The sequence below is a fragment of the Tupaia chinensis genome, unplaced genomic scaffold (assembly GCF_000334495.1).
Source record: "Tupaia chinensis unplaced genomic scaffold, TupChi_1.0 Scaffold143970_1, whole genome shotgun sequence".
In the NCBI taxonomy this organism is placed as follows: domain Eukaryota; kingdom Metazoa; phylum Chordata; class Mammalia; order Scandentia; family Tupaiidae; genus Tupaia; species Tupaia belangeri.
This window is the reverse complement of record NW_006203821.1, coordinates 1,240,480-1,260,050: the sequence shown is the minus strand read 5'-3', so window position 1 is coordinate 1,260,050 and position 19,571 is coordinate 1,240,480. Positions and strand designations below refer to the sequence as shown.

General features: G+C 42.3%; 1 protein-coding gene across 5 annotated transcripts in view; it reads right to left on the bottom strand.

Moving 5' to 3' along the window:
* The window catches only part of RBMS2 (RNA binding motif single stranded interacting protein 2), a 91,042-nt gene extending 71,647 nt beyond the window's left edge, over positions 1–19,395 (bottom strand). For 2 of the 5 annotated variants that reach the window (XM_027767145.1, XM_027767146.1), the window contains exon 1: positions 18,962–19,395. In XM_027767145.1, coding sequence (XP_027622946.1) covers positions 18,962–19,291 — 330 coding nt within the window. In that variant the 5' untranslated portion in view covers positions 19,292–19,395. Of the gene's footprint in view, positions 1–678; positions 747–884; positions 1,181–5,269; positions 5,640–18,961 lie in introns of those variants that run through there. The other 3 variants (XM_006165623.3, XM_006165622.3, XM_006165621.3) reach the window with 3 other exon arrangements.
* Between the last annotated feature and the right edge of the window lie 176 nt (positions 19,396–19,571).

The window sequence follows — 19,571 nt, the reverse complement described above, 5'->3', positions numbered from 1 at the left end:
AAGAGAGGGAGGGAGGGACAGAGGGAGGGGGGGAGAAAAGAGGAAGGGAGGGGGAGGAGAAAAGGGGAGAAAGGGAGCTAGAGAAAGAGAGCTGGGGGGGGCTGCGGGTAGAGAATGAGCTAGGGCTGCTCCTTTACGTCACTGAGAGAAGTTAACCCAGAGTCTGAATGAGGCACTTCCACTGGGTCCTAATGCCCAAAATGTTATTTTTTTGTTTTGTTTTGTTTTTCATAAACTCAGGAGTTAAAGCCAGAAAGAAGAGTTCTTAGTTCTAACTCCTCTGGAATTTAACCTCTCTCCTCTACAAACAGGTTCTGAGTCACTGTCTGAAAGACAATGAGTTTGGCTTTTGTTTGTTTTCTTGCTTACACCTCAACTATAAAAAGATTTCAATCTTAGTTTTGAAGCAGCTACGGAGACACTACCTAGAGAACATGTGAAGAAAACCTTACACGGCCATACAGCGTGCAAGGCGCTCAGAGCTCCCCTCCTTCACACCGCAGTGATCTAGAGAGGAGCACACCAAGAGCAGACAAGCAAAACAGCATATGGGGCATAACCAGCTTCAGGTCCTCAGCTCTGTTCTCCTGGGTCACACTAAGGTACTGACAGCCCCTCTCTCATTCCCCAGTCTTAAGATCCACGAAGCTGAAACTCAGTAACATTACCATAACTCACCAAACTTGGAATTTACGTCCGAACTGAAGTTTACAGAGTTGAAATGTCTGCTCCAAGTTGTCTCTGAGCTGTTTAAAAATAAAATAAAATAAAACAAAGCTATTTAAAAAGCATACACTTCAAAGAGAAGAAAAATACCAAATTCTTAGGAAAGAAGGACATAAAGTTAAGAGTCAAGAGCCTACCACAGTTGCAACAGCACTCACCTCTAATAGTTTCAAAGGAATGTCCTTATAGGAGTAGCCTTAACCAGCAAAGAAACTTGGAGGAAACCAAAAACTTCAGAGTGATACCTAGTAACCCATACCAATCCAAGTGAAACAGTGGTGTAGACTAAAAGTCTTCAAACCACCTTGCTGCCATCACAAATATTCATTCTTTTAGGGCATAAACTAACCCTGTCTGCTTTGTCACAACAACAAAGCCCTCCCTCAAATGTAGTTCCAATCTCTATTCTAGTTTTCTTGTCACTTTTTTGCAGTGATAATGGTACAGACAGTACTAACATTCCACAGAGTAAATATACACACACACCCACCCCACCCCCCATCTCTAACTTTCATTTCCAATAGGACAGGAAGTGCCTGTTCAGCTCAAGGGACACAGGAAGGGTGGAACAGCCTCAATGTGGGAATTGCAACTGAGATTGGAAACACAGCCACCAAATGCAGTAAGTAAATAAATAAATAAAGTCATCTTTCGGAGATACCATATTTTTTTAAAAGTCCATTTTCTGTCCTCAGAGATTCTTATTTATTATATGCCAATTTGTCACTACTGTTTAGGCCCTTAGCTGACGTCCTCTCTTAGCTGAACAATATGGTACAAAAAACTTCTTGAAGGCTTGAATCATCAGGGTAGTCAACCTAATGTTTTGATCACCAGGGGTGTGTATGCAGGCCAGAGACGGGGAGAGAGAGAGGCAGGGTGAAGGAGAATGCATCCCTCATGGAGCACGGCCATCCCACAATCTGGACTCTCTTGTTTTCTTTAAAAAAATATTATTTATTTAATTTCATTCATTCATTTATTTCAATTTGACCAGACACACACACACACACACACACACACACACACACACACACAGAAGGAAAGTGGGAAAGCAAGTCACCAGGTCTGGGATTCGAATCATGGTTGGCATGTGGGGGTGTCTAGCACCTTAACCACCATACCACCTGTTGGTCCCCACAATCCCTTCTCTATCTCTCTATCCTACAGAGATCTGGGGCACACACACACATCCTGCATGTTCCTCAAGCTACCAGGTTGGTACTCGAACTGCTTGGTCAGCCATGTAGGATCTGGCCCCCTTAACCACTAGGCTAAGGTTTCAGGCCTCTTTTTCTTTTCTTCCAATACTTTCTTTATTTATTTAACTATTCCATGAGCAAAAGAGACAGGGAGACACAGAGAGTAACAACAGGGTTTTTTTTTCTTTTACTGACCTATGATTAAGTGAAACTTGTTAATTACATTATGCAATCTTATCTATCCTTGACGATTTTTTTTGAGAGATTTTTGCTCTTGGGTCCATGAGCTCACCAGAGACAGAGAGACAAAAAGTGAGAAATCACCCTTGGGGAGAGGGGGATGGCCATGCTGCAATCTCTTTTCCTCCATTCTCTTCTTGGGATTTTGGGCATGCATGCACATGTACCCAGTGTGAGTTTCAGGCTGCCAGATCCGGGACTTGAACTATGGTTGGCAAAGTGGGAGTTTACTGATGTAACCACTATGCCATCTGCCAGCACCTATCCTTGATGATTTTTTTCCAGTTTTATAATTTTTTATTTACACATAATTGTTGTACATCTTTACAACACAGGTTTTTTTTTTTTTCTTTTTGAGAGGTTTTCGCTATAGGGCGCGTGCACTCGCCAGACAGACAGAGGGAGGCATAGAGACAGAAAGCGAGAAATCACCCCCCAGGGGGGATGGTCACGCCGCAACCCCTTCTCCTCCATTCTCCTCTCGGGATCTTGGGTGCGCACGCACATGTGCCCGGCGTGAGTTTTAAGCCACCAGGTCCGGGACGCGAACCGCGGTCGACTACGTGAGAGTCCAGCGACATAGCCATTACACTAACTGCTGGTTCCCAGGATGTTTTTTCTTTTTAAAAAAATTATTTATTTATTTTTTATTTTTTATTATTATTTTTAAATTTGCTATAGGGCATGTGTACTCACCAGAGAGAGATAAAGAGAGGAGGGGGGAGAGAGAGAGAAAGTGAGAAAGCAAGCTGCCAGGTTTGGGACTTGAACCACAGTCAGCCATGTGAGAGTTCAGTGCCTTAACTACCACGCCACCTGCTGACCCCTTGAAATGATATCTTATACTGTTTTTTTGGTTTTAAATTTTAAAATTTTTATTGTGAACTGACAATTTATAATTATATATATTTATAGAATACAAAGTGACATTCTGAATACAATGTAGAATAACTAAACCAAACTAGTTAACATATCTACAAACACCTATTTTTTGATGAGAACATTTGAAATTTACTCTTAGCAATTTTGAAATAAATAATAATTATTAGCTATATTTACCATGCTGGACAATTGCTCTCAGTAACATTTTACTCTTCTTGTCTCAGATTCTGTATACTTTGACTATCATCTCCCCAGTTCCTCCAGCACCCTAGCTTTGATGACCACCATTCTATTCTCTGCTTCTATTTTCCAACTGCTTTAGATTCTATTAATACATGTAAGTGACAACATGTGGTATTTGTCTTTCCATCCTAGTTTTACCTCACTTAGCGTAATGTTCTCCAATTCTATCCATGTTGTTGCAAGTGACAATATTTCTTTTTTGTTTGTAAGGCTGAATAGTAATTTCATTGTGTATATATACCACATTTCTTTACTAATTTATCTGTGGATGGATATTAAGATTAATTCCACAATTTAAAAAAAATGGGGGGAAGGTCAGCAAGTGGTGTGGTAGTTAAGGGTGCTGAACTCCCACATGACTGAACACAAATCCTGGACCTGGTGGCTTGTTTTCTCACTCTATATTTTTTATTTTTTAATAAAAAATAAATAATTTTTTAAAAAAGAAAAAAAATCCTGTGTTGTAAAGATGTACAACAATTACATGTAAATAAATAAATAAAGTTAAATAAAAATAACTCTTTAAAAAATATTGATTCCACAATTGGCTATTTTGAATAGTGCTGCAATTAATTGGGAATGCAAATCTCTCTTTAACAAACTGATTTATAATAAAAATATTTTCGGTAAATGTCCAGGAGTGAGATTGCTGGATCAATTCTAATATTATTTTTTAGAGAATTATTTTATTTAACTTTATTTATTTCTTTTAATTTGACCAGAGAGGAGCAGCGAGAGGGAGAGAAAGTGAGAAAGCAAGCCACCAGGTCCAGGTCTCAAACTGTAGTCAGCCACGTGGGAGTTCAGCACCCTTAACTACCACACCACCTGCCAGCACCTCAAGTCTAATATTCTTAATGGCTTATACCACCCTTCTGCATTTCTTAATGCTCAATAGTATCTTAATATTTAAAATAGTTAAATGACAGGTTTTAGAGAGAGGCAGATCTGAGTTCAAATCCAGATATCATTGTTAGTTCCTATTTATGTGACTTTTGGTCAAGTTACTTAACATTTCTTACCTACTCATGTGCAAAATGGAGATATACCTACTTCACTAGAATCAGACCTAGGTTCTGGCTCAGTCCTGTCACTCACAAGCTGAAAGACAGTGGAAAAATGATCACACATTATATCTAAATCTTACTTTTTTAAAAAAATCTATAAAATGGAATAGAATAAGTAAGAATAATCTACTTCCTAGGGGCTAGCAGGTGGTATGGTGGTTAAGGTGCTGAAATCCCATGGCCGACCATAGTTCAAGTCCCAGATCCAGTAGCTCAAAAATCATGCCAGATACATGTGCATGCATGCCCAAAATGCTAAGAGGAGAATGAAAGAGAAGGGATTGAAGCATGGCCATCCCCCCAAAGGGTGATTTTTAAATTTTCCCTCTGTCTTTCTCCAGTAAGCACATGTGCCCTATGGCAAAATCTAAACAATAAATAAATAATCTATGTCCCCAAATTGCAGTAAAATGAAAACAGGCAATGCATGTAAACCCCTTAGGAAAGTTCTTAAGGCTATCTAAAGCACTTGGGAAACACTCAAGAGATGTTAGTTCCATCATGATTTAACTCCTCTACTGTCTCCTAGCATGTCTCCCTCAGGGTACCATTATAACCCAGTTTGAAGGTCAGAAGTGAACAATTCCAAAAAAAAACCTAGCATCTTAGTTATATTCAAAGGTTATACTAGGTGGACGAGCTGGTAGCCTAACAGTTAAGGGAGCCAAAACACACATGGCCTACCACAGTTCGAATCCTGGCCCTGGTGACTCGAAAAACATGTTGGATAGGTGTGTACACATTCCCCTAATCCTGACAGGATGAAGAAATGAAGAAGAAGGGATAGAACATGTCCCATTGTGGGGTGCTTTTTCCCCTCTCTCTCTCTCTCTCTCTGGCAAGTGCACACACCCTCAAACAATTAAAAAGAAAAGATTATACTAGGACCAAATGGACTAAACTACATACCTAGAAAATATTGAGTAAGAAGTTTCAGGGATCACTCATAAGTTTTCATTCTCTCTCATGAGCAATCTAATTACTCAGAAATTCTTTTCATTCTCTTAATCTCCTGGAAACTGGTAGACTCTCTCTTATCTGTAGAATAAAAAAGGAAACAAAATAATATAGACTCAAAGAGCACTATATGCAAGACACCTTAGCTCCCTTTTCTCTTTAAGTTCTACCACTCCAAGAAATAGAAGCACATGAGAGCTGGGGCAGTACGACTTTTTTGCATCCTAAGATTTAACCCCACTTCTCTACTCTAAGAGTACAGAGGACCAGAAAAAATGAAGATAAAGAAAGATGCAATTAAATAAACTCTATACAAGCTAATAAAAAAAACCTTTGGTTTCAGGCACCCAGGGTCTGGTGGTTGAGGTGGCTAGAACCCACATGGCCAACCCCACATAGTACAAGTTCTGGACCCAGAAGCTTGAAAAACACACTGAACAGCTGTACACACATGCCCAAAGTCCTGAAGGACTGGAGAAATGGAGGGGTTTGCTGTGTGACCACACCCCCTGGGGGGGTAGCTTCCTCACTTTCTCTGTCTCTCTCTAGCAAACACATGTGTCCTCTGGCAAAATTGGGGAGGAAAAAAAAAAAACTTAAAAATTTTTATAGTCTGGGACCAGCAGATGGCATAGCGGTTGCATTGCTGGACTCCCACATGGCTGACTGTGGTTTGAGTCCCAGAATTTGGTGGCTTCGAATTCATGCCAGGCAGTTGTGTATGTGTGCTCAAAATCCCAGGAGAAGGGACTGCGGCATGGCCATTTCTTACCCCTCCTCCTCCCCGTGGGTTATTTCTCACTGTCTCTGTCTCACTCTCCAGCAAACACATGTGCTCTAAGGCAAAAAAAAACTAAAAAAATGTAAAAAAAAAGATTTTTATTTTCTCTCTAAGAAGGTTAGGGCTATAGAATCAAAATAACCTAGATACACAAACTGATACCAAACATGAATTATATCAATGAGCACCAACAAAAGTGGAAACTACAAACATTCTTCATTCTGGTGACTACATGTATGTGTGTGTAAGGGCGCACACGCACATATTTTTTTCTTTAAATTTTTTTGGCCATAGGGCACATGTGCTCGCTGGAGAGAGAGAAAGAGATAGTTAGAAGGGTTTTTTAAATTTTATTTTAACTTTATTTATTCACTCATTTATTTCAATTTGACCAGAGAGGGATAGAGTGAGAGAGAGAAAGAGAGAAAGCAAGTTGCCAGGTCTGGGACTCATTCCACAGTCGACCATGTAGGAGTCCAGTACCCTTAACCACCAAGCCACTTTCCGGCCCTGTGGTAGTTAGGAGTTTTTTGTTTTTTTTTTTTTTTGGAGAGGTTTTTGCTATAGGGCACATGTGCTCGCCAGAAAGACAGAGAGAGAGACATCACCCCCAGAGGAGATGGCCACACCAGAATCCCTTCTCCTCCATTCTCCTCTCGGGATCTTGGGCACGCACGCACATGTGCCCTGCGTGAGTTTAAGCCACCGGGTCTGGGACTCGAACTATGGTTGACTACATGGGAGTCCAGCGACATAGCCATTATGCTAACTGCTGGCCCCAGGAGGTTTTTAAGAAAAACAATTTGACCAAAAATTTGTCACAAAATTTTGAGACCTATTAAAACAAAGCTTAATGAGGAAAAATAAAAAAGAGCGAGAGAGAGAAATACTTAGGAGGAAAGTGAGAAATCACCTCCTAGGGGTGACAGGCAGAGAGACAAAGAGGAAGAGAGACAGGGTCTTGATGCCATGATCCAACACAGCCAGACCAGATTATGGGCACATGTGTTTCTGGTGTGTTCCGGGTGGTCTCCAGCCTTGACCATAAACTTTCCCCTCTGTGAGGGATTGCCTCACAGAGCACTGTGTTTTACTGTTGATGCCACTGTCTGGCCCCCTGTGAGCCTATTTTTTGAAAGGGAGTTATTGAATTTTGTGGAAGGGATGAGGAAGGCAATGGTGTTCTGTGGTTAGACTCAGGAATTGTATGAAAGAAGGAAAGATACTATTTCGTCTAGTGTATTTAATTAGACTCCCTTCTGGTTTGCCCATTATATTGCCCAAATTTTTCTAGATTTACTGGGCTGTTGTGAGAGTCATGACATATGTTTGCATAGAAAAATAAGTCATGACTTTCCCGATGACCCAATAGTTAATACCTAATTATTTTTCTTTTTTAAAAATTTGCTATAGGGTTGTATGCTTGCCTGAGACAGACACAGAGGGAAAGTGAGAAAGCATTCCCCCGGGGAACATGACCATCTCTTCTCCTCCAGTCTCCTATCAAGTTTTTGGCCAGGCACACACATGCCCAGTGTGTTTTTCATGAAGCCTGGTCTGGGACTTGAGCCATGCAGTCAGCCGTGTGGGATACAGTCACCTTAACCACCACACCACTGGTTGGCCCAATACCTCTCTGCTCCTTGGTTCTCACGGACCTAGAACTCAAGAATAGTTTGGGCAACAGGGGAGTGAAATAGGAGTTATTGCAACTTCTTTTGGGAAAAGAGATATCTGAACCTGATTCAATATACACTGGTTTGTGATTTCTCCAGAAAAACTTTTATTTTTTAAGAGGTTTTTGCCTTAAGGTGCATGTGCTTGCAAGAGAGAGACAGAGACAATGAGAGGGAAAGTGAGAAATCACCCCCCAGGGGATAAATGGTCATGCCACAATCCCTTCTCCTCCAAGGATCTTGGGTCCACATGCCCATGCACCCTGGCGTGATTTTCAAGCCATCAGGTTCAGAACTGGAACCATGGTTGGCAATGTGGGAGTCCACTGATGTACTGCCGCAGTATCTGCTGGTCCTGAAAAAAGAATTTTTAAAAAAGAATTATTTATTTAATTCCATCTGTTATTATTATTTTTTAAAATTTGACCAGAGACAGAGACAGAGAGAGAAAAGGAAAGCAAGAGAGCAAGCCACCAGGTCTGGGACTCAAACCACGGTTGGCCATGTGGGAATCCAGAGCCTTTAACCATCATGCCAGTTGCTGGCCCCAAACATTTTTTCTTAAGTTTTTTATTTTTTGGAGAGGTTTTCGCTACAGGGTGCGTGCGCTCACCAGACAGACAGAGAGAGACATAGAGACAGAAAGCGAGAAATCACCCCCCAGGGGGGATGGTCACGCTGCAATCCCTTCTCCTCCATTCTCCTCTTGGGATCTTGGGCACGCACGCACATGCGCCCGGCGTGAGTTTTAAGCCACTGGGTCCGGGACGCGAACTGCGGTCGACTACGTGGGAGTCCAGCAACATAGCCATTACGCTAACTGCCGGTTCCTTTAAGTTTTTTTTCCATAGGACATGTGTGCTTGCCAGAGAGGGAAAGTGAGAAATCACCCCCAAGGGGGGATGACCATGCTGCAGTCCCTTCTCCATTCATGTCCTGGGATTTTGGGCATGCACCTCACATGTGTGATTTTCAAGCTGCCAGGTCTGGGACATGAACCATGGTCAGCCATGTGAGAGTTCAATGCCTTAACTACTACACTACCTGTTGCCCCAGAAAATCGTTTTTTAAGAAGTGTCCCAGGTGATGCGTTAAGGCTAGATCAACTCTGATCTGCATGTTGAAAGCTGTCTGCCTACCATTACTGGCCCCTCCACATCAGGGTGGAGAACTCAAAACTATCACATCCATCCGTGCTGCACCCTGACAGACTAAGGCTGGTGTGGTGCACGGGGCGGGAAGCAGCGAGGCTGGCCAGTTTCCTAATGAAGCTCTGAATGTGGTTCAGAGACCAGAACAACGTAACTAGGGCCAAGGAAACTGTTCTTTCCTCACCTATAAATACTTCCTGTGGATTATTTGTCCTTCTCCTGATGAACTTTTGTACCTAAAGGTTATATAGTGGAAATAGTCCAAAAAGCTGAATTTATTTCCTAGCAAAAGGATCAAGTAGTGCTTTAGGGACTAAGTGAAAAGAAAGTTTACTTAACACAACAGCTTCCTGGGTAGGAAACTTAGGAATTACATCAAACAGTAAAGCAAAGCTTAGCTCTGAGCCCTTTTGAGAAAAAATGGAATGAGAAAATTGGGCTATAACTAGAAATTGGGTAAGTATGGCCTCTCCATTTCCCGACTTACCCCACTGGAAAACAATGAAAAAGACAGACAACTCTGAAGAATTACTTAGCTCACAACCTAGATAGCAGTGCTGATAATTTGCGCCTTTCCTATAGCAACAGATACTTCTGGCCCAAAATTACTACATAGACTATCCTAACAAAATTTCCTAATGAACTTTTCCTTTGCTAGACATGAACGACTACAGAAACCAAGCCATCTAGAATCACTGTGCCTGAAAAATTACCAAAACTGTAGAAAAAAAAAGACTAGACTGGAATTAATGCACATCCAAAATGGACAGTATGAATTATATGTTAATATTCATTATATTTTTTAAATGTATGTTTCCCTCACATCCATGACTTTAATTTTGCTTGGCCTCAGCTAAATATAAGCAACTCATGGGACCAGCAGTTAGCGTAACAGCTATGTTGTTGGACTCCCAGGTAGTCGACAGGGGTTCGAGTCCCAGACCTGATGGCTTAAACTCATGCCGGGCACTGAACTCCCACATGGCTGGCTGAAGTTCGAGTCCCAGACCTGGCAGCCTGCTTTCTCACTTTCTCTCTGTCTCTCTCTCTGGTGGGTGCATGTGCCCTATAGCAAAATTTTTAATAATAATAAATAAAAATAAATAATTATTAAAAAAGAAAAATATTTGCTAAAAGAATACAATTTTCAGCTTCACCTCTTTTTAGGTAGCTCCAATAGGAAGCAAACACAAAATGACTAGTATTAAGAGAAACACTGACACCTCCTGGGGAAAATAGGTCATGCCTCTTTTAGGAATTTTTTTTAGAGGTTTTTACTATAGGGCGCCTGCGCTCGCCAGACAGACAGAGAGAGACATAGAGACAGAAAGCGAGAAATCACCCCCCAGGGGGGATGGTCATGCCGCAATCCCTTCTCCTCCATTCTCCTCTCGGGATCTTGGACACGCATGCACACGCGCCCAGAGTGAGTTTTTTAAGCCACTGGGACCGGGACATGAACCGCGGTCGACTACGTGGGAGTCCAGCGACATAGCCATTACGCTAACTGCTGGTTCCCTAGGGTCTATGTGCTTGATGGAGAGAGACAGATATAGATGGAGAGAGAGGGAAAGTGAGACATCACTCCCTTAAAGGATGGCCATGCTCCCATCTCTTCTCCATTCTCCTGTTGGGAGTTTGGGAAAACACACACACACACACACACACACACACACACACACACGGTGTGTGTTTATCAAGTCACCAGGTCTAGGATTCAAACTGTACAGCTGGCCACGTGGGATCCAGCTGCCTTAACCATCATGACACCTGCTGGCCAATCAAAGTTTGAAGTTTAGGGAACCAGCAGTTAGTGTAATGGCTATGTCGCTGGACTCCCACGTAGTCGACCGTGGTTTGTGTCCCGGACCCGGTGGCTTAAAACTCACTCTGGGTGCGTGTGCATGCGTGCCCAAGATCCTGAGAGGAGAATGGAGGAGAAGGGATTGCGGCGTGACCATCCCCCCTGGGGGGTGATTTCTCGCTTTCTGTCTCTATGTCTCTCTCTGTCTGTCTGGGGAGTACACACGCCCTATAGCAAAAACCTCTCCAAAAAAAAAAAAGTTTGAAGTTTAAACCCTGTTATATCACTTCATGTGTTAAACTGGAAAATCTCAATCTTTTAAAACATCAGTTTCCTTTTATATAAAATGGGCACAGCATGGTCCTGGTTCTCTCAGAGATCATCAGAATATTCAGCCAAAAAATAATTTTATAAAAGTACTTTGTTGATGAGACCAGATGGTTTAATGGCTACGTCATTGGATTTCCATGTGGATGACCACGGTTTGAGTCCTGGACCCAGTGGCTTAAACTCACGCTGGGCGCATGTGCAGTGTGCCCAAGATCCCGAGGAGAATGAAGGAGAAGGGATTGCGGCGTGGCCATCCCTCCGGGGGGTGATTTCTCACTTTCTGTCTCTTTCTGGTGATCACACGCTCCCTATAGCAAAAATCTCTCAAAAAAAAAAAGAGAGAGAGAAAAACAAAAAAGTACTTTGTTGAGGGACCAGCAGATGACATAATGGTTATGTCACTAGACTCCCATGTAGTCGACTGCAGTTCAAGTCCTGGATGTGTACATACATGTCCAAAATGCTAAGGAGGCAAATGGAAAAGGGAATGTAGTATGTCCATTCCCCCCGGGGGTGATTTCTTGCTTTCTGTCTCCCTGGCAAGTGCACACACTCTATAGCAAAAATCTCTCTGAAAAAAAGTACTTTGTTGATTATAAATCATCTTGAGAGTGGGAGATGTATTTTTCCTCATATCTAAAATTTACTACACCATCATAAGTATAGCAAATCTATTTTTTTAAATAATTATTTTATTTCACTTTTTTTTTTTTTTTGGAGAAGTTTTTGCTATAGGGTGTGTACGCTCACCAGAAAGACAGAGAAAGACAGACAGAAAGTGAGAAATCAACCCCTGGGGGGGTGGCCACACCATAGTCCCTTCTCCTCCATTCTCCTCTCGGGATCTTGGGCACACATGCACACACATCCGGCATGAGTTTAAGCCACTGGGTCCGGGACTTGAACCATGGTCGACTACATGGGAGTCCTGTTACATAGCCATTACACCAACTGCTGGTCCCTTATTTAACTTTTTTATTCATTTATTCATTTATTATTTATTTTCATTTGACCATAGTAGTAGAGAGAGAGAGAAAGTGAGAAAACAAGTCGCCAGGCCTGGGACTCAAACTCCAGTTGGTCACACGGGAGTCCAGTGCCCCCAAAGGCCACCTGCTGGCCCTGGTAAATCTATTTCATTCTCTACTATAAACCTAGATAAAGAACCAGCAGTTTTGGGCCAAAGCCAACTCATTTAATTCCGGATGGCTAACAACAAATTTCTTTTTTTAATATATATTACTGCAAGTTCATCATCATCAACTTACCAAACTGTGCTAAGAAACATAAATATATGCTTAAACTAAAACTACATGGGGGCTGCTCAGTGGTGCCGTGGTAATGTACTACTTAAGTGAAGCTAAGTCCATATGGAATACTATGAGTTCAGTTTTCCAGACAACCTGTACACACCAGGCACACATGTATACAACCCTGGTTGGCTGAGAAGTCTGGGCATGTAGCAGCATCAGACCCAGCTGAAGGTGTTTATCTGCCTTTCTCTCTGCTCTCACTTTCATAAAAGAAATAAACACCAGACCCAAGAAATACAAAAGACCCCTATAGAATCAACCCAAGATCTCCAAGACACATCATAGCCAGATTGGCAAAATCCACAGACAAAGACAAGATACAAAAATTGATAAGAGAGAAACGTCAGGTTTCTTAAAAAGGTTACCCCATCAGGCTAACATCAGACCTCTCATCAGATACAATAAAAGCAAGGAAAGAATAGGAAAATAAATTCAAATAGTTAAATGAAAAACAGTTTCAACAAAGAATACTATACCCAGCAAGATTATCCTTCATATGGAAAGAAAGGATAAAAACATTCTCAGATAAAGACCTGAAAGAATTTGCCAATACCAGACCCACTCTTCAGGAATTTCTGAAAGGAGTGCTCTATGAGGAAAACTAAAGACAAACAGAAATAAGAGAACAAAAAGGAGCCAAGAAAATGACTAACTTAATGCTAGGGACAAGAAATATCAATAATAATGTTGAATGTTAACTTCCAGGACTTAAATGGAAAGATGGGACCACAGTAACACTGCAAATTCAACAGAAGAGAGTTTGAACATAGGACTGAGATGGTGAAATAGAATTTTAGGACTTTTGAGTAAAACATTACTAATTTTTTTTTTTTACTATGCTTTGTTTTCCCAATTTAAGGATTTTGCTTTCCTTTGAACTACTGATTAGGTTCAGCAATTTGTTAAAATATTTTTTCTTCATTTGTTTGCTTCTTTAAATAGAAACATAAACTTTTCTTTGTTCCTGACCCCCCTGGAATGAGAAAATATTTGGGAGTATTCTTATTTTGTGGCAGAATGATTATTTGCATTATTTGCATAATATCTGTTGCACTGAATTAGAAACTAGAAATACTCATTATTAGACAGGCCTTTGACTAGAATGTTATATCTGAAGATTAATTAAAAAACTATGGGACTAAGGTAGATCTCAAATAAGCCAACAGAAGCTCCTAGAAAGAATTCATACTATAAAATAACCTGGACCTTTCCAGCCCAGCATTGTAATCAGTAGACATTGCAAAAGAGCAATCACACTTGAGGATTATCTTGAGGAAGACTTTGAAGGAAGAAAAAGAGACTGAGATTTGCTAGCAGGTGGTATATAACAAAATACTTGGTAGGCAGGGCTGAATTGAGAAGGTTTATGTGTGACTTGTGTGCTGGGTGTTTTCAACAGTTTGAGTAGTTGACATATAAATATCTTCTCAAAAATATTTAAAACCATACTGCCCCTGTTGTTACAGAGTCACAAACAAAATCATAACAAGTATATTTTAAATTAATTAATTTATCTATTTATTTATTGTAATTTGGCCAGAGAGGGACAGAGTGAGAGAGAGGGAAAAAGAGAAAGCAAACCACCAGGTCCAGGACTCAAACCACAGTTGGCCATGTGGGAATCACTCTTAACCATCATGCCACCTGCCAGCCCTATAACAAATATTTTCAACATTATCTGTAAAATTCAGTTTTTTGAAAATTTGAAAGTTGTTTATTAACTGTCAAGAACTATGGAGTATGAGCAAAAAAATTTTTTAAATAATTATTTATTTAGGGACCAGCAGGTGGTGTGGTGGTTAAGGTGCTGGATACTCCCACATGGCCAACCACAGTTCAAGTCCCGGACTTGGGGGCTTTCTCTTTTTCTTTGTCTCTCTCTAGTCAAATTAAAAATAAATGAACAAATAAATAAAGTTAAATAAATAATTATTTTACTTTATTTATTCATTCAACCATTTTATTTGACCAGAGAAAGACAGACATAAGAGAGAAGGAAAGTGAGAAAACAAACCACCAGGTCCGAGACTTGAATCACCCTTCCCTGGGGGGCGACTTCTCATTTTCTGTCTTTCTGTCTCTGTCTCTCTGGTGAGCACACACGCCCTATGGCAAAAATCTCTCTTAAAAACAAAAAAGGGAACAGCAAATGGTGTAATGGTTACATCACTGGACTCCCACGTAGTCGACTTCAGTTCAAGTCCCAGACCTGGTGGCTTAAAACTCTCACCAGCTCCGTGCTCATGTGTCCCCAAAATCCTGAGAGAAGACTGGAAGACAAGACTGCGGCATGGTCATCACCCCTCAGGGGTGATTTATCACTTTCTGTCTCTCCAGCAAGCACATATACCCTATAGCAAAAATCTCTCAAAAAAAAAAAAAAAAAAAAAGAGAAATGAAAAACCACATTGTGTGCTATAGAGATGTACAATGATTAACTGTGAATATGATATCATAAATAAATAAATAAATATTTGCTAAATGGAAAAAAAAATGGTTCTAGTAATGAGTTGGCCAACTGATAAGCTTTTGACCTACATTTTCACCCTGCTTATACTTTTTATGCTACATGATAATGATTCTGTTACTCCATGCGATTCTAAAGAATTCCTTAGTTTTAAATCATTTTAATTCTGCTGTAAATTCAGGAATGAGAACTGTCCAAAACAAAACTAAGATAATTCAGAGAAATCTGAGGTTGAGTTCCAGTATTTTTAATAACTAGCACAGAAAATTCACAAGTAATATTACTGCATTTTTTTTGTCACCTTATAAACATTTTTTTAAGTGTCTGCTATAGGGTGCATGCACTCAGCAGAAAGAGAGACAGAGATCCTCCGCAGGGAGCGGTTGGTGGAGACAGTTACCCACAATCCCTTATCCTCAATTCTCCCCTTGAGATTTTGTACACACATACACACCTAGCATGTTTTTTCAAGCTGCTGGGTCCAAGACTCAAACCCAGTCAGTCATGTATGATCTAGCCACTTTAACCACCACACTACTTGGTGTTCCCCAAGTCCAAGTATTTTCCTGCCTACCTTTGTTCCGCCAAACTGATCTAGCGTCCCTTGAATGTTCTTCTCATGCTATGTCTGTTCTCGCAGTGCCCTCTCTCTGGAACGTCTTCCTCCTGTCACCCAACATTCCCTGAAGCCTCTTCCCCTCTATTTCAACTGGCCTTCACGCCCAGGCAAGATGATGATCTTGTTCTTTCTGAATATCTCTACATTTTACACAGTACTATGAGCCTCCCAAATCACCAGTTCATACTCCATCCTCATGCAAAGGCAGCAATATTGTAGTGGAGGCAGAATAAGTCCAAAGGTCAAAGAGCAGCTGGGGCTAGCAAAGAATCTCCGTTTCTAGAGATAGATTTTCTTCACTGCCCAACCACCTCCAGTGAGGAGGGAGGAACTCATTACTGATGATAATGAACAGGAATTCAAAGGAGCAGGGTTAGGCACTAAAGGAAGCAAATAACATCTGGGCTTGTTTAGAAATTCCCTAGCATGTGGTACTTTTCTCTTGAACAGATCCAAAAGCTTCAGAGAAATAACATTTTGTAGAAACAAAGATAAGGATAACCTGTTAGATATGGGAAAACTAATGCTACTAAATATTTTTTTAAGAATGACAGCAAGAGAGAGAGAGAGAAAGCAAGCCGCCATGTCTGGGACATGAACCATCATTGGCCATTTGGGAAGTCCAGTGCCTTAATCACCATACCACCTGCTGGCTCCAGCAGAGCCAAATACTTATTTAGTATTCAGACCAAAGTTCTGGTCTGAATACTAAATATTAATACTAAATATTAAGACCAGAACTTTGCCTTTTGGGTAAATCCATGCATGAGGCAACAAGTTAAAGTCTGAATTAGAGGGAGTCCCTCATGACAATACAGAGAACAAGTAGGAATTGACCACAGAAGGGAAAAACAAAAACAAAGGCTACCCCATCTGGTTTCAAACCAAATAACCCTCCAACTGTAAACAAAACAAAGAACTCTTTCCACAGAACACATTAGAATATAATTTCAATTTTAATTTTCCCAAGGTTACTTTGGGATGCTCACTTTTTTTTTTTTTTGGAGAGATTTTCGCTATAGGGCACGTGCGCTCGCCAGACAGACAGAGACATAGAGACAGAAAGCGAGAAATCACCCCCCAGGGGGGATGGTCACGCCACAATCCCTTCTCCTCCATTCTCCTCTCGGGATCTTGGGCACGCACACACACGCGCCCGCCCGGCGTGAGTTTTAAGCCACCGGGTCTGGGACGTGAACCGCGGTCGACTACATGGGAGTCCAGCGACATAGCCATTACGCTAACTGCTGGTTCCCTGGGATGCTCACTTTAAAAGTCTTTTTTTTTTAAATAATGATTAATTAATTAATTAATTAAAATTTGACCAGAGAGGGACAGAGCAAGAAAGAAAGTGAGAAAGCAAGCCGCCAGGTCTGGGACTCAAACTGTGGTTGGCCATGTGGGAGTCCAGAGCCCTTAACCACCAGGCCACCTGCCAGCCCTAAATAAATAATTGTGGGTTTTTTTTTTTTTTAAAGAATATTTGCTAAAAGAATACTTTTCTTTTTTCTTGAGAGGTTTTTGCTATAGGGTGTGTGTGCTCGCCAGGAAGACCGAGACAGAGAGACAGAAAGCGAGAAATCACACCCCAGGAGGGATGGCCATGCCGCAATCCCTTCTCCTCCATTCTCCTCTTGGGATCTTGGGCATGCACACACACATGCCCGGCATGAGTTTAAGTCACAAGGTCTAGGACTTGAACCACGGTTGGCTACATGGGAGTCCAGCAACATAGCCATTACGCTAACTGCTGGTCCCAAGAATACTTTTCTTTCTTTCTTTTTTTTTTTTTTTTTAGAGGTTTTTGCTGTAGGGCGTGTGTGCTCGCCAGAAAGACAGAGACAGAGAGTGAGAAATCAACCCCCCAGGGAGGATGGCCATGCCGCAATCCCTTCTCCATTCTCCTCTCTGGATTTTGGGCACGCACGCACACGCACCCAGCATGAGTTTAAGCCACCAGGTCCGGGACTTGAACCGCGGTCGACGACATGGGATGCCAGCGACATGGCCATTATGCCAACTGCTGGTCCCCTAAAAGAATACTTTTCACCTCCAGCTCCTGGGATGCTCACTTGAAGACAAAAATAAAAACTAAAACTAAGGAAACAGCAGATAGCGTAACATAGCTGACTGCAGTTCAAGTCCTGGACCTAGGAGCTTAAAACTCATGCCAGGCACCTGTGCGTACTTGCACCAAATCCTGAGGCGTGGGATGGAGGACAAGGGATTGCAGCGTGGGACATCCCACCAGGGGGTGATCTCTTACTTTCTGTTTCTCTGTCTCTCCAGTGAACCCACACACTCTATTACCAAAACAAACAAACAAAAAACAAAAAACCTCTCTCTAAAAAAACACAAAAATGAAAACTAAGTGATATTTTGTGACATAGTCAGAGCTGCCTCATTAGACAACTCTACGTAACTGGATACTAAAGCTTCCACATAAAATATCTCATTTAGGGCCAGCAGATGGCATGATGGTTGAAGTGCTGGAATTCTCACATGGATGACTGCGACTCAAGTCCTGGACCTGGTGGCTTTCTCTCTCTCAGAACCTCATGTGAAATATAATAATAATAACAAAAAATAAAATATTTCTTTTAAAAAAAAGAAACTTTAAATAAAATAAAATATCTCATTTAGAGATGGGGGTCATTTCTCCTGGGATAATTTGGTTGAAAGGTCAATTTGGGTGAAGGGCTACAAGATAGAAAGCCTGGAGCTGGCAAGTGGCATGGTGGTTAAGGGCGCTGGACTCCTACATGGCCAACCATGGATTGACTCCTGAACCTGGCAGCTTGCTTTCTCACTTTATTTCTCTCTCTCTGTCCCTCTCTGATCAAACAATTAAATAAGTGAATAAATAAATGAAGCTAAATAAAATAAGTCTTTAAAAAAAAAAAAGATGGAAAGCTTATAGTTAGAGACTTGGGCCTAATTTCTGGTTCTGGTACTTACACCTGTGTTACCTTACCCAAGAAGTCCTAATTTCTGAGTCTTAGTTTCCTCATCGCCAAAATGAGGCTAATAACTGCTCTGTAGGTCTCTGGTAACAGGGAGAGGAAAACGAATTGGCTGGCACACTGCAGGCACTCAATAGCTATTTCCCATGAGTTACTATTGAACACTGGCGCTCTGTTAAGCACTGTGGAGATACCAAATGATAGTTCTAGTTGCATATGACAAAATTCCTGAGTGTTCCTCATCTTCAAAGCTCGTTTTATGCATCATCTCCTTTCTGCCCTGAGAAAGACAAGAGCAAGCAATTATTGTAAAACAGCCAATATGTTAAGCGGACTTAACGGTTTATAAAACATTTGTGCGCTACCTTGCTTTAATGTGTGAACTCTACAGAAATCGAGTCCTACACAGCCACCAAATAACCGGTAGAGAGAGAAACCTAGAACCCAGGCCTCCCAACCACCACCAGGGTGCTGTTTGGGCCGCTCGCGCCGAGCTTGCTCCGGGTGGGATAAGCCGCAGCGACACGGGCCCTCACTCACCAGCACCGCGTCGGTGACTAGGTGGCGGTCGGCGCGCGCCCTCACGCCACGCCACGCCATGTGGCGGGTTATCGAGGGCGGTCCTGGCCTTCGAATGTGGAAGGTCACTAAGAGGCCTCCTGAACAGGGCGCACTCTTCTCCCTCCAGGTAGCGTTCTCCTCTCTATGCGACACTTCCATGGCTCCGAGCCGCGCCGCACCCGGGCGGGGCGCCCGGCCTTCGCAGCTCCGGGCCTCGGCTTTCCCGCTCTCAGCCACTGCGTGCACTGCGGGCGGTGGGGCAGCGCGAGGCACCCTCAGGCTGGTGCAGACGGCCCACCGTCTTCTCATTGGGGGCTTTACCGTTTCCCCGCCCCCGAGACCTTGGCTTCTTCAATGATTGGACTGAGGCGTTGTACATCCCGACTCCCAGGCACCTCCCCCCTCCGCTCACTAGACCTCCCGCCCGGTTCCCCCTGACTCCTCGCTCTTCCTCACCCACCGCCTGTCTGGGAGGAACGCGTGCACCTAGCCCTGGCCCGAGCTTACAGGGACTGGCCCCTCCTCTGCCCCGACCCCACCCACCGGCCCGCTTCTCCATCCCCAGGCGCTCACACCATCACAGAGCTCC